Raw genomic sequence first — 14,411 nt, 5'->3', positions numbered from 1 at the left:
TACAATTACTCCATAACAAACTGCAATTGAACTTGTCAGCCAAATTTGGATAAGCTATGGCTGAAGTTTGAGTGGCCATAACTTTCTCAACTGAAGCAGCTTTGCCAAATACTGCATGCATGTCTATAGCATGCTTGCAGTTGATCAAGCTTCAAGACCTCAACAAATTGCATTTGTCACGAATTCACAAAGAAAAAGGACCATCTATAGCAGTGTGTTGTTGGGGCGTTTGAGTGAGAGACTAGTGAACTCTTATGTTTGAAGGGTCGATACAAGTGTTGGGTGGGCCGCTATTAGTCCACCTGGCTCGATTGAATCTAATATCTTTGTGCTATTTAGAGAGTCAATAGATTAGAATAACAGGGATTCTTAGTGTTACTATCCTATTTTACAAAGTTAATCTAATGAATAATACTTCAGATTCTTACGTACGTACTTCAAATATTTCCACTGTGTTTACAATTTACTTTCCAGATAGCAATAAAATGCAAACATCTCTCCTACAAACTCCAAACTGTGATCCGGACCATTATATTTCAAGATTTAATGTTAACAGAATATTGATATTGTGTTAGCATTTTCTGTAATCTATTGACATCAAATCTTGAAATCTAACATAGTTTACAATTTCGTGAACTTTCACACACATACATACATACTGATACGAAGGTAGTCGTATCGAGTTTGGTAGCGCGAAGACGCCGGAGAACTGATAGGTTCGTTCGCGGGAGCCTCCCGTCGAGCAGCCTAGGGTTCCGTCCAACTAGGGTTTGGACGAGAGAAACTTGCGAAAATATAAAGTGCGGGAAGTAGGAAAATTCTGTATATTGATTTCGTGATATTTCAATCATACATGGCCTCCTATTTATAATGCTAAGGACTTAACTAATTCGATTCAGGAAAGGACCAACAAGAAACCCCGAATCGGACTCAACTTAGAAATTCCCAAAAATAAAAGATATGCTAAAAAATAAAATAATAAAAATTACTAAACGTCTAAAATAATTCTAACTTAACGCGAAACGTAATCTTTGAACCATGCGGGTTTCACCGCGCGTCTCGTCGACCGTCGCGGTTCCTTCGTTGCGACTTCTTCCTCGTCGCTGTTGTCCCCTTCGTGCTCGCTGATCGCTTCTGGAAGCTCCATGTCGGGTTGCGGCAATGCGGTCAGAGTATCCGTATCAACCCCCTCCCCGATAAAATCGTCCTTGTCCTCAAGGAGCGTCGGAAAACGGGCAGCAATTGTAGCAAGCGGCTCCCATGTCGCCAACGACTCATCATCGCCAGACCACTGAACCAGCAACTGCTCAACTGCCCTTCCCCCGTGAAGGGCTGTCCGCCGGTCCAAAATCCTCGTCGGTAACGTCACCGAACCACCCCCTACAAATTCCTTCGGAAGATTCCCAAGTGCGACGGGAAAACCACCCTCCACAAACGGCCGAAGTAAACTCACATGGAACACATCATGAATCCGCGCCCCATCGAGTAATTGAAGACGATAAGCCACGGGGCCGACTTTTTCCAAGATCGTGAAAGGGCCATAATATCGTTGAGCCAGCTTTGCAGAGAGTGGACGTGCCACAGAGTGCTGTCTATATTGTCGCAGCTTAAGGAGGACCTTATCACCGACCTCGAACTGGACACCACGCCTATGCTTATTGGCGGTCGCGCGCATCCTCTGTTGAGCGCGTTCCAGATTTTTTCTCAACTCCACCAGCAGCCTCGCCCGCTGCTCAATCAATTCAGCCACTTCTGGTTCATCCCGTATTCTACCTGCCGTAGGCTGTACCGCGACGAGGGCTGGAGGCTCGCGGCCATAAAGGGCACGAAAGGGAGAGGTGCCGATGCTCTCATTGTGGAAACAGTTAAAAGCGAGCTCCGCCCAAGGAAGAAAATTTTCCCATTTCGTCGGATGATCTTCCGTGAAGGCACGCAAGTATTGCTCTCTAACCCCCTGTTGCGGACCTCCGTTTGACCATCTGACTGCGGATGATAAGCGGTCGAGAAATGAAGTTTAGTACCGCTAAGACGGAGCAATTCCCGCCAAATATCCCCCAATAAAATCGGATCACGGTCAGAAACAAGAGTCTTAGGAAAACCGTGATGCTTCACCACTGTATCAATGAATAGACGAGCAACTCGCACCGCATCATACCGGGCTGGCAGCGTGGCAAAGTGGGCATATTTCGACAGACGATCCACCACCACCATAATTGTCGTATATCCTTTCGAGGGTGGTAATCCCACAATAAAGTCCATCGAAACATCCTCCCAGACCTGTGTCGGGATGGGAAGCGGCTGGAGCAGACCCGCTGGCTTTTGCGTGGAGTACTTAGTCGTCTGGCAAGTCACACACGCGGCCACAAAAGCCTTCACATCTCGCGCGCATATTCGGCCAGTGGAAGAAGGCATTCAACCTGCGTAGAGTCCGCTCGAACCCGGAATGTCCTGCCTGCGGTGTGCTATGGGGCTCAAATAACAAGGCATCGCGCAAGGTCGAATCCTTGCTCACCATCACACGCCTGCCCTGAAAAATCAAGCCATCGCTCACGGAAAACTTAGGATCCGACGTGCCATCCTCAATCTGACGTCGCAGCTCGCACAAATCGGGTGTAACTGCCGTTTCCTCTTTCAAAAGACGTACTAAGTCGGGCATGGGATGGGCCAGAGCCGCGAAGAGGGCCGCGTCGACATCCGCCTCATCGTCCCTACGTGACAGTGCATCGACGACCCAATTTGCGGCTCCCGCTTTATACTCGATCGTGAACTTGTAACCCATCAACTTGCGAACATAGAGATGTTGCTCCGGTGTTTGGACGACCTGTTGCAGGAGTTCTCGCAAGCTCTTCTGATCACTTCGAATCACAAACTCCCGACCCAACAGATACTGTCTCCATTTTTGGACAGCCTCCACAATAGCATATAACTCCTTGTGATAGGTGGAGGCACTTCTGCGACGTGGACCCAACTTCTTACTGAAAAAAGACAAGGGGTGACCCTTTTGCATAAGTAATGCCCCAATGCCGAAGTTGCAGGCGTCGGTCTCCAGATAAAAGGTCTGTGAGAAATCTGGTAGGTGGAGAACCGGTGCCTCCGTCATGGCCTTCTTAAGTGCCTCGAAGATGTCTGCTGCCGCGGGCGACCAAGTGAAGGAGTCCTTCTTGAGCAGGTCAGTGAGAGGGGCAGCGATCACTGCATAGTGGGCGATGAATCGACGATAATACCCTGTAAGCCCCAAAAAAACCCTTAGTTGTTTTACTGTTGACGGCGAGGGCCAGGCGAGCATTGCCTCAATCTTGGCGGGGTCGGCTTTGAGTTGCCCGTCGGAGACGAGTTGACCTAAATAATACACTGACGTGCTACAGAATGTGCATTTGGATAGCTTGACAAAGAATCGGTGGGTTGCCAAAATGGTCAAAACCTGATCGATGTGGGATCCGTGGGTTTCCAACGTCGGACTGTACACCAAAATGTAATCAAAGAACACAATTACCGACTTCCGCAAGAGGGGCTAAAATATGCAGTTCATGGCAGATTGAAATGTTGACGGGGCATTCGTCAAGCCGAAGGGCATAACGAGAAACTCAAAATGACCGTCGTGAGTGCGGAAGGCCGTTTTGTACGTGTCTGGCTCATGCATCCGGATTTGATGATAGCCCGAGCGGAGATCCAGTTTCGTGAAGAAGCGAGCGGCTCCTAATTCATCAAACAGCTCGTCTGCTGTAGGAATTGGAAAGTGATCCGGCACTGTTGTTTTATTTAAGGCTCTATAATCGATGCAGAACCGAAAAGTACCATCCTTCTTGCGAACCAGCAGGACTGGGGAAGAGAAGGGACTCTGGCTACGCTGAATTAGACCTTGTTCCAACATATCCTTAACTTGTTTCTCAATTTCGTTTTTCTGGAAGTAAGGGTATCTGTAGGGGCGAACGTTCACCGGTTTAGAGTTGGGAAAAAGGTGTATCCGGTGGTCAAACTGTCGCATAGGTGGAAGGCCAATAGGTATGTCAAACACCGCTACATGCTTGGTGAGGACCCCTGCGATTGTCGGAGGTAAATCTGCGGGAAACTCGACCCCTGGACGCGGTGGGGTAGAATCAGCCTGGGGTGATGTCTCGAACAGTTCATACAACTCAAACACGGATGAATGCGCCATTAAGGATGCGAACGATGATAGCGACAAATGAGATGGGACAGTTGCCATGCCGGAGAGGACGATCAGTTCATTGTCCCGAACAAACTCCATAGACTTTGCAACAAAGCCGGTGGTGACCCGGCCTAAGGATTCCAACCACTCCATTCCCAAAATGACGTCCGGGCCGTGAACTGAGAGGACATGCGGGTCAATTGAAAAATGCGTCCCCTGCATTGTTAAACGAGTGCCCATGCACCTATGGGAGCACAACAGGGATTCACCGTTTCCAACATAAACCCGGAATGGTTTGATGGCGGTTAGGGGGAGACGTAGTTTCTCCACAATCCGAGGGTGTAGGAAATCGTGAGAGCTCCCAGTGTCCACCAAAACTGATACGCGTTCTGATCCAATAACACCCGAGAGAGTGAGAGACTTGGAGCGACGGCGGCCATCAATCGCCAATAAGTGGGACAAGTCTGCTGTTATCACCTCGTCCTGAGGGGTCTCTGCTGGGAATTCAGCTGGGTCATCTTCATCTTCGTTGACACCCATATAAGCCAGAAATCGGTGGCTGCAAACGTGGCCAATCACCCATTTATCCGGACAATAGAAGCATAATCTCTGCCTTCTGCGCTCGGCCTTTTCTGCCGCAGACAGGCGAATGACGGGGTTCCCGTGTCCCGTGTGCACGGAGCCGGTTGCGCGGACCTGCTGACCTGACTTGTTGATGCGTGCCCTAGGGGGCCCGCCGCCGGTAACGCCGCGGGTTGGCGGTTGTCCCGCGGAGGCCATTGCCGTCGGGAAAAGGGAGCCGGCGGTTGAGTTAACTCGGGTCTGCAAGCGGCAAGCTGTACTGCCAGCGCGAATGCCGCGGCTAGCGATGCCGGCCGGTGAAGTAAGACCTCTTCTTGGATTGGTTGTTTCAGGCCGGCCACATATAAGTTGAGTAAAATATGATCAGGGACACCAACGGCTTTGTTTTGGAGCTTCTCAAAAGCTAGTTGATATTCCGATACAGTTCCTGTCTGCTGCAGCTTTTTGAGGAGGCCTACGTGCCTGACGTAGCACTGGGGGTCAAAGCGACAACGCACGTCATCCAAGAAGTCGGGCCATGTCACAAATTCGTGGCTGTCGCAGTAATTCCATATCCAGTCCGCGACAACAGGTTCAAATAGCATAATCACGTAGTGTAAACCCTGGGCTTCCGGTGTTCCTAAGTGATCGAAATAAAACTGGATTCCGATAGTTGACCGGCCATGTTATATTTCCATGTCTGAGGAACAGATTGCGGCTGTCGAGAGTAGCCCGCCGCAGAGCCTCCCGAATCTGGAAACGCAAACTCCGTTGATGATGTCGTCGTGGGTATGCCTAGGGTTTGGGAAATCCCGGAGGAGGCAGGTGGAGGCCTATGGGCTATCGTCGAGACGCCGATCGATGGAGTCTGTATGTGAGGGAATCATTGCGCTGGAAAGGACGTGGGGAAAGGCGGCGCCGGATCGGGCAGAACGACAATCGTCGACGCGGCGGAAGAAGAGAGGGCGATGTCAATCGCGTTGTTAATTCTGCAATAACCGCCGTCAGTTGCACCATCTGCGCGGCCAGGTCGTTCGCTGGCTGTTCCGGCACCGAGCTTGACGTCGGCGATGCAATGGTTACACCGATCGCTTCGGTGCGGCCCACGCCTGATTTGTTTGATGACATGATCGTGGTGATGAAACGTGGGAGGAAGAGAATCAGATGAAAGCACCAGATGATACGAAGGTAGTCGTATCGAGTTTGGTAGCGCGAAGACGCCGAAGAAATGATAGGTTCGTTCGCGGGAGCCTCCCGTCGAGCAGTCTAGGGTTCCGTCCAACTAGGGTTTGGACGAGAGAAAACTTGCGAAAATATAAAGTGCGGGAAGTAGGAAAATTTTGTATATTGATTTCGTGATCTTTCAATCGTACAGAGCCTCCTATTTATAATGCTAAGGACTTAACTAATTCGATTCGGGAAAGGACCAACAAGAAACCCCGAATCAGACTCAACTTAGAAATTCCCAAAAATAAAAGATACGCTAAAAAATAAAATAATAAAAATTACTAAACGTCTAAAATAATTCTAACTTAACGCGAAACGTAATCTTTGAACCATGCGGGTTTCACCGCGCGTCTCGTCGACCGTCGCGGTTCCTTCGTTGCGATGTCTTCCTCGTCGCTGCTGTCCCCTTCGTGCTCGCTGATCGCTTCTGGCAGCTCCATGTCGAGTTGCAGCAATACGGTCAGAGTATCCGTATCAACCCCCTCCCCTATAAAATCGTCTGAACCAGTACTAGCTTCATAAACCAGTACTAGCTTCATAATTATCAACACTGTACTTTGCGGCAATGCGGTTCAGACTTTGCAGTTAGTTGAACAGTGTTGATAATTATGACAACTGCAAAGTCTGAACCAGTAATAGCTTCATAAACCTTAAAGTCTGAACATTGATTAAAAATGGTGTGAGCTTGTTCTATATGAAAATTCATAAACCTGTTTTTATAAATCACAGCCATTTGCAAACAGCCTGAGTGGGGAATCACAAAATAAACAAACCAATAATTTACCATCAAGTTGCTGCCGTTGATAACCGGAGCCCAGTTCAAGATCCAACGGATGCATCAAAAATTAGGCAAGTTGTTCGATAGCATCATCGAGCAGCATAGAGCTGCCGGTGATGGTGGCGAGTTGGAAGATCTGGTGGATGTTATGCTCAAGATTCAGCAAGAGATGGAACTGAGTTCCCTCTTACAACTGAGAATATTAAAGCAGTGGTTCTGGTTTGTGCTTCTTCATTCTCAATTTTCAAATTTTCCTCCCTCCTATTCACTTTTAACTTGACTTGAGTTTAAGGAATTAATTAAAATGTGTAATATGTATTAAGTAAAAAAATTACTAGCTTTTATATAGTTTGCACAAGTTAATGGAATATTATAGAGTTTCTTAAAAGTAGTATTGAGATTTTTGAGTTGGAAAAATGTAAGATGAAACATAATTTCAAAATAAAAAGGTCTCCTATGCTCTATTCTTCAATTCATCTCTTGTGTTTTTTTTTTGCATTATTTTGACTCGGTCGCTTATTTCATAATGAGATTTAATTAGTATGATTTTAATTGAAGTTTTTTTGTCCCTAAAATAGCTCTAAAGCAAAATAAGCTAGTATCGAATACGAAAGACCAAAATTGTGGGGTTGAAAATCTCATCCTTAAGTACTTCTTAGGATATATTCATCAACCATCAGTGTGGAATGGGCAATGTCAGAGAAACCCAAGCATACTCATCAAGGCACAAGAAGAAAGGTTTTTGACGACACGGGATACATTATGCATGGGCGCTGGGAAGGGATCCCGAGTATTGGAACGATGCAGAGAAGTTTATACCAGAGAGATTCGAGGGGAGCTGCGTTGATTTCAAAGGGAACAATCTAGAATATATACCTTTTGGTTCAGGAAGAAGAATGTGTCATTTGGAGTGGCAAACGTAGAGCTTCCGCTTACTATGCTTCTGTATCATTTTGATTGGAAAATGCCGAAACATGAAGATTTGGATATAAAGGAGGCCTTTGGCGCCACTGTTAGAAAGAAACACCCTTTGCATTTGGTTCCCATTGTTAAACGACCTTTGCCTACAACTGCTTGACTGATTAGTTGTTACTCCCATATGGCTTTTGTAATCTTGTGTGATGGTGTGTAATAAACTTAAAACTTATTATTCCTATAAATTAGCGAGCAGTGCCTTCTCAAACAGAACCCAAAATATATATTTAAAAAACAAGTAAAAGTCGATCCATAAACACCAAGAATGAACAAATTTTGGTCACCTATTCTTCTTCACTATGATACACATTTTGCTTAAACCAATATTATATCACATAACATTGGCACCACAAAAGCATTTTCTGGAAGCATAAACAATCATCACAGATTGAATCATAAATATTCAATTTCTAGTGATTGGGGGAACTTATGGAGTGTAGTCATCAGCATCTCCAGATCCAGCCCTCGCCGCACCGTCATTTCCGAAAGTTCGCTTGCTCATGTTCGCTCGCTGCACCAACCGCACCAACGCTTGAACCACTTCCGACATCGGTGGCCTGAACTCCGGCTCCGGCTGATCATAAAACAAGAATCATGTAATGTAAACTGAAGGAGATGAGAGAGGGGGGACGGGGAGAGACGAGTTTTAAGCATACCTGGACGCAGAGAGCGATGACATCTGCGAATCGAGAGAGGGATTTGACGGGATAGAGGCTTTTAAGAGCGGGATCGACCATCTTTGATAAGGCGTCGATGTCATGGAGCTGTGGCGTCGCCCATCGGACTAGAGATTGCTCGGATCTTGGCCTTGAGCTACATTAGGAAATGAGTCACTAGAGAAGAGGTGTGTGTGTGGAATTCCGTTGTTCATTTTGTGGGAGGACCCGGAGTTTACCTATCGAATGGTGTGCGTCCGGTGAGAAGTTCCAACATCACGACACCAAAGCTGTAGACGTCGCTCTTGATGGTATACACACCTGACATAGCGACCTCGGGCGCGCTATACCCGGATGCCTGCAAATGCTTCATGTAAACATTAAGAAATCGACAAGAGAACCACCGTAGCTCGTAAGATTGAATGCATTATATTTCCCGTCGAATTATGATTGCCATGAGTACAAAAAAGAAGATTAAAGAGGTGTGCCTGGTTACGTCGCACCAATTTAGAGAGAAAATGGAGAGGAAACGATGATCGTACCTGATCTGGTTCGCTGACAAGGCTCGCTAACGCACAGTCGGAAAGATGAGGACTGAGCTCGTTGTCGAGTAAAATGTTGGCTGATTTGAAGTTCTTATGAATCACAGAGGGTGAACATACTTCATGTAGGTACCTGCAGCGCATGACCAGATGAATCATAAGAGGCATTCGGGAATATTTGAAACGATCAGTCTCTAATATATAAGAAACGGGCCTCTGAGACGTACTCAAGTGCTCTTGCAGTTCCCAGTGCAATCTTGACACGGCTGTTCCACGTCAGAGGCTTGGTGTATTCATCGGAGAGATACAGAAATTCGTGCAGAGATCCGTTTTTATGGAACTCATAAACAAGTAGGTGTTGTCCATGCTCGCAACAATACCCTATCAGCTCAACTATGTTCGGATGATGCAACAGTGAAATTTCCGACACAATCGCAAGGAAATCGTCTGAATTGGACAGAACGGAGGCGTTTATTTTCTTTACAGCAACAACCTGTTACCAAAACATAAAGCAATTCGTTTTAACTGTAAAAATCGGTTTTAACAGTTCGCAGATGCAAACATCAGTAGAGCATACCTTTCCATCATCCAATTGAGCACGGAAAACCCGCCCGATGGATCCTTCACCAATGAGATTTTCGACATTGAAACTATCAGTTGCTATCTGCAAGTCTGCAACCGAGAATGATTTAGCATCTATTGGAGCTATGTTCACTTTCTTGGGCGTAACAATGGGCATCGCAGTGACATCGTCTTCATCGAACGACTTGAGGCGGTCGATTGGAGGTGGTCGCAGACTTATCACTGAAGGTTCATCGAAAGCTTTCATGTTGGCTGCCGCTGAAATTTGAGGAGGCTTGCTCTCTGCAGTCAGATAACAAAGCATCGCGTTATTTCCTTTACTCTTGCAAACAGGCATACGAAGGTGAAGTCAAGGAAAAATCACCTTCCACTTCATGCGGAGGTTGAGGAGCAAAAGGCCGGTTGTTGAGCTTCTCGAGGTCAGCAGATGGCTTTCGGCGAGATCGTCTTTTTAGTATAAAGAATGCTGCGATAGCTCCAACCACCAAAACTGAAATAACAATTCCGACTATCGCACCAGCACCGATACCAGAACTACCTCCACCTCCGCCTCCGCTGTTATTAGACGAACCGCCACCGCCTGATCCGCGATTCCGGTTGGGCCTGGTGGCAGGAGGAGTGCCGGGTGGCGGTGGAGGTGCAGGCCCCGTGCTAAGCTGATTACCGCTCGTTCTGTAGGAAGGGGGAAATTACATCGTTATGTGATCAAATAAGCTCAAACTAGTTTAAAACTCATACTATGCGGGGCATAAATGGCAAGAAAGTATAGATATATACAGATCGAAAGACTTACTTCGGGTTTATGCTTTTCAACTGCTCCGGTACCCATCCAGTAAAACGGTTATTTTCAACATTCCTGCGAAATAAAACATATACTCCATTAGCCAATTCTCGCTCACTGTAGAAAACATTCAAATAGAATGTGTGTGTAAAAACGGCAATTTTATCGGGGACTCACAGATTCTGAAGAGGAAGAGTTGCAAGGACATCGAGGGTTCCTGCAAACTGATTGTTTTGCAAGTACCTGCATAAGCAAGAAGGTTGTTCAAGAATAAAATGAGAACATAAAATGTGGTGAGAACATATGGACTGCTTACATGTCGTGTATACTTGTCAAAAACTGGAAACTCTGTGGAAGATTGTCAGACATGGCATTATATGAAAAGTCCCTGAAGCATGATCACACGAGAAAGAACTTGTATCATTTTGTAACCTCATAACTTTGGTAAGAGTCAAAACAAATAGGAACTGCAACACGAGGAGATTGGCCTTACAATGTGGTGAGAGACGTAAGTGAAGTGAACTGGAGAGTCACTTGGCCACTGAATTGATTACGACTCACATTGCTGCCAAATGCAAAAAGTCATATATTTCTTCACAACAAAAATTATACATAAATTGTTTCTTTGGGGCAGAGGAGATATTTGGAAAACGAACAGGTATTTCAGAGGACTCATCAACGAGATGGAATACGGAAGTAGACCACTGAAGCCACAGTTGGCGAGGTTTCTGCATTGATTAGAAAACAAATGAGGTGAGTCAGGAATGAGGAAACTCAAATATGACAAAATGGCAAAATAAAGGAAGCCTTACAGTCTCTGCAGGTTTGGAGGTAGTTGATACGGAAGCTGGTTTCCAAGATTGTTGTTACTTATATCACTGCAAATATCCATCGGATGATATCATCAAGATTTCATTTTTCCAGAAAACATTCATTGGAACTAATAACACGTGACTTACAATACGGTTAACGACGTGAATTTATCTAGCTGGTACCCCATATTTCCGGAGAGTCCTAATCCTGGTATCTTTCTGATAAAAACACACAGAAAACGGGAGTATCAGAATCTAGCATACGAGAGAATAAAAATGAGCAAATTAAAAGAGGTCATCGTTGATTCACATTTCTGAAACTTTTGAGTTTGAACAAGTAACTCCCTTCCAGTTCTCTCCACAAGGATCGCCACCGCTTTGCTTCCAGTTGGTAAGTTGCTGTGCTGAATTCAAGCTGGTGAACAAGAGATTGAGATTGGATACTGCATATCCGCGAACAAACAATCAAAATATAGATTAAATTAGTCGAGATAAGAAGCATATATGTCACTGCAATAGGTCAGAGTCATCCATGTCGAAAATAACACTAAAATTCTCATATATTTGAAATGCAACATCTTGGAGGGGACGTGCAATATAATTCTGCTAGCCAATTATGATTAACGAGCCATTGTTACAATAATTTTGTAGAAGCTGAAGTAATTATCAGAATCAAATGGAAGTTCTCACACTTGCAGTTTTCTTTTCTATCGGAGGATTTGTACAACGTTCTCCGAGACTAGCATCTAATGAAGAATTAATCACAAAAACAGTAAGCTATTCATAACAAACACGAATTATTAAGCTAAATCCTAAAATTGTTTACTCAACCAATCAAAATTCATGTTTTAAAAATGGAGTCTTGAAATGTAAATTTAAAGCTTGCACTAGAACAACAGAGCATCAGAAACCACAATGGTGAACACCAGTTTAAGAATCAAATTCTCTCTCCGCCATGTGTAGAAAACTCTAAATTTCAAGACCCAAATATTCAGGAAGCTATTATGAAAAGCCCCAAAAAAGCAGAGAAAATATCTTTAATTTGAAAATCAATGGCATCAATCAAACAAAAAGGCAGCAAGCAGAAAAGTAGCAAACTTTGTATTCAAATCCTGTTTCCAATTTCTGGATTTCATCTCATCATCAATATGCTCATGTTCTTGACTTTCCACCACAAATTTAATTTTGGGGGAAAATCCACCCATCATTACATCAATCAGTCAATCTCAACCAGAACCCTCAACCATTAATAATCCCTCTCTCTCTCTCTCTCTCTGATCCATAGATAAATACACACATGCATATACAATCTGAGGAAGGAAGATTTAAGAGCAAGACTAGTGAAGAACTTACCATCATTTGGATCTGTGGCCGCATTGGCGGAGCTCAGAATGCCAACAAGCAGCAGCGCCGCTGCCAACGCCACCAGCAACTCCTCCGCCTTCCTCATCTCTATCTGAATCAGCTTCTTTTTGCTCTTCACAAAAGGAAGAGCAATACAAAGAAGGAGAAGAAGAAAATTAACTCCAAAAAACTCTTATCTTTGATGAAGGCAGCTCAGGAACAGACAACACTTTTCTCAAACTCTTTCAATTATTTCTCTCTCTTTTTTACAGAAATATTCAGTCAAATGGGAACAAATTTCAAGAATTAATTTATTTTGCACACTTAGGCATTCTAACATAAAGCTGGCAGGCACGATCTGCTAGAAGAATCCAAAGCCACAAATTCTCCTCTCTATATCTCTCTCTCTCTACCGATTACTAATTGTAAAAGTAATATATGCCCGTAGACTTAGCACTCCCGATTTATTTAGTACAAGTATAATAAATATTTCTTGAAAGAGAAAAACACTGAACATAAAATTAAGTTATCAAGAACGCGTTTTTATGTCGATTTTAGTTATTGCAAATTATTGAAATTGTGCTCAAGATAGTATTTTTCTCTTAGATTTTATTAAATGTGATGTAGCTTTCAACAACCTACAGTTGCCACATGATAAAATTGCTAAACTTTGATGGGGATTTTCGAAGATAAAATTGAGTTTTGTTTCTTTTCTGAAATAAATTTTCCCGTTATAGAGGAGCGAGTCACGGGATTTCATATAAAGGGGTATCCTTTTTGACTTGGAAAAAGTTTCATTTTTTTTGTTTTATGAATTCTATAAATTTATTTTCTCTTATTACAAAAAAAAATTAGTAATGATGCCATATGCATGTCATGGTATTAATCGAATTTATAGAATAAATAATACTCAGTACGAATGAGACATGCCGCGGAATAATAATTATAAATGAGAAAAAAAAAATCATGGAATGTATATTACTTAGTAGAATAATAGAACAAACAGTGCAAGATACTTAATTCATTTCATTTGGATGTATTGCAAAGGAAAGGTGTCTAAATTTTAGAATGAAATCAATTTTATTATTTTTTTTCTAAAAATAAATAAATGTGTAAACTGGAGGCACATCAAAAACCAGTTGTATTTCATTTTCCATACTTTAATGCAGCTGTTTTTTCTAGCTAATCTCTTTGTATCTACTCAATCATATTTTTCATATAAAATAAAATTAAAAAAATGGGTTTCAACGTTGTGAAATTATTTAATTGACAAATCGTAATAATTTTTTTTATAAGCATAAAGAATGTAGTACTAAATCTTCCATTTTCAATATTTATTTTCCATGTAGTAAGTGCAGGGTTGTAATAGTAGATAGTAGTATTATATTTATTCATAATCCAATTTTAACGATTTAATAATGGATATTTCAACTTCATTTTGAATGTATTATTTACAAAAATATTCAATACGAAATTAAATGATACGTACAATGTATCAGGACGACTGTAAGTAAGGTTATTAATTCAACCTTATAATTATTATAGGGAGTATTAATTTGCAGTAAAAGATGGTAATGAGTAATCTCCTTTAGGCGTTGTCCCTTGTACAAAAAGATAAAGTCCAAATTAGTGAGATTAATTAAATGTATAGTGAAAAGTAATTAATAACGTTCTAGTAATTATTTCAATCTTTTGACGACTTTTCTATAGGCTCCTATCATCATCAAATTAAACTAAATTACTATCTTACCCTAATCACATACACCTAGCTATGTCTTGTCTTTAAATGTGTATAATTCATTTTGAATAACATAGAATATACATATACATATACATATATATCATTGCATTATTTTCGAACCAAAGATTTTAAAGAATGATTAGGTTGAATGTATTATTTTTTTATGAAATAAAAGAAAATTAAAGCCACAGCTCAAATAATGAGTACAAAAATGAGTTGGGAAGTCAAGAAAAATGAGTTGTTGATATATGGTTAGGGTTTTAAT

At 42.9% G+C, this 14,411-nt stretch overlaps 1 protein-coding gene across 2 annotated transcripts; it reads right to left on the bottom strand.

The window, feature by feature from the left end:
• Window positions 1-7,888: 7,888 nt before the first annotated feature.
• LOC121794127 (protein STRUBBELIG-RECEPTOR FAMILY 6-like) lies at window positions 7,889-12,846 on the bottom strand. Of its 2 annotated transcripts, none has more exons than XM_042192154.1 (16): window positions 12,415-12,846; window positions 11,372-11,504; window positions 11,209-11,280; window positions 11,062-11,127; window positions 10,906-10,977; window positions 10,743-10,814; window positions 10,566-10,637; window positions 10,427-10,492; window positions 10,262-10,324; window positions 9,833-10,140; window positions 9,464-9,750; window positions 9,114-9,379; window positions 8,887-9,019; window positions 8,584-8,711; window positions 8,345-8,501; window positions 7,889-8,262 (listed from the first exon to the last, which is right to left on the bottom strand). In XM_042192154.1, the coding sequence occupies exons 1-16, from the start codon at window positions 12,509-12,511 to the stop codon at window positions 8,116-8,118; spliced, it is 2,139 nt and encodes a 712-aa protein (XP_042048088.1). In that variant the 5' UTR covers window positions 12,512-12,846; the 3' UTR covers window positions 7,889-8,115. The 2 variants fall into 2 exon arrangements, with proteins under 2 accessions (XP_042048088.1, XP_042048089.1); XM_042192155.1 differs by having other exon boundaries at window positions 8,584-8,702; window positions 12,415-12,843.
• Between the last annotated feature and the right edge of the window lie 1,565 nt (window positions 12,847-14,411).

The sequence above is a fragment of the Salvia splendens genome, chromosome 3, assembly GCF_004379255.2.
Source record: "Salvia splendens isolate huo1 chromosome 3, SspV2, whole genome shotgun sequence".
In the NCBI taxonomy this organism is placed as follows: domain Eukaryota; kingdom Viridiplantae; phylum Streptophyta; class Magnoliopsida; order Lamiales; family Lamiaceae; genus Salvia; species Salvia splendens.
The sequence above is the reverse complement of the archived record's forward strand: the minus strand, read 5'-3'. Positions and strand labels throughout refer to the sequence as shown.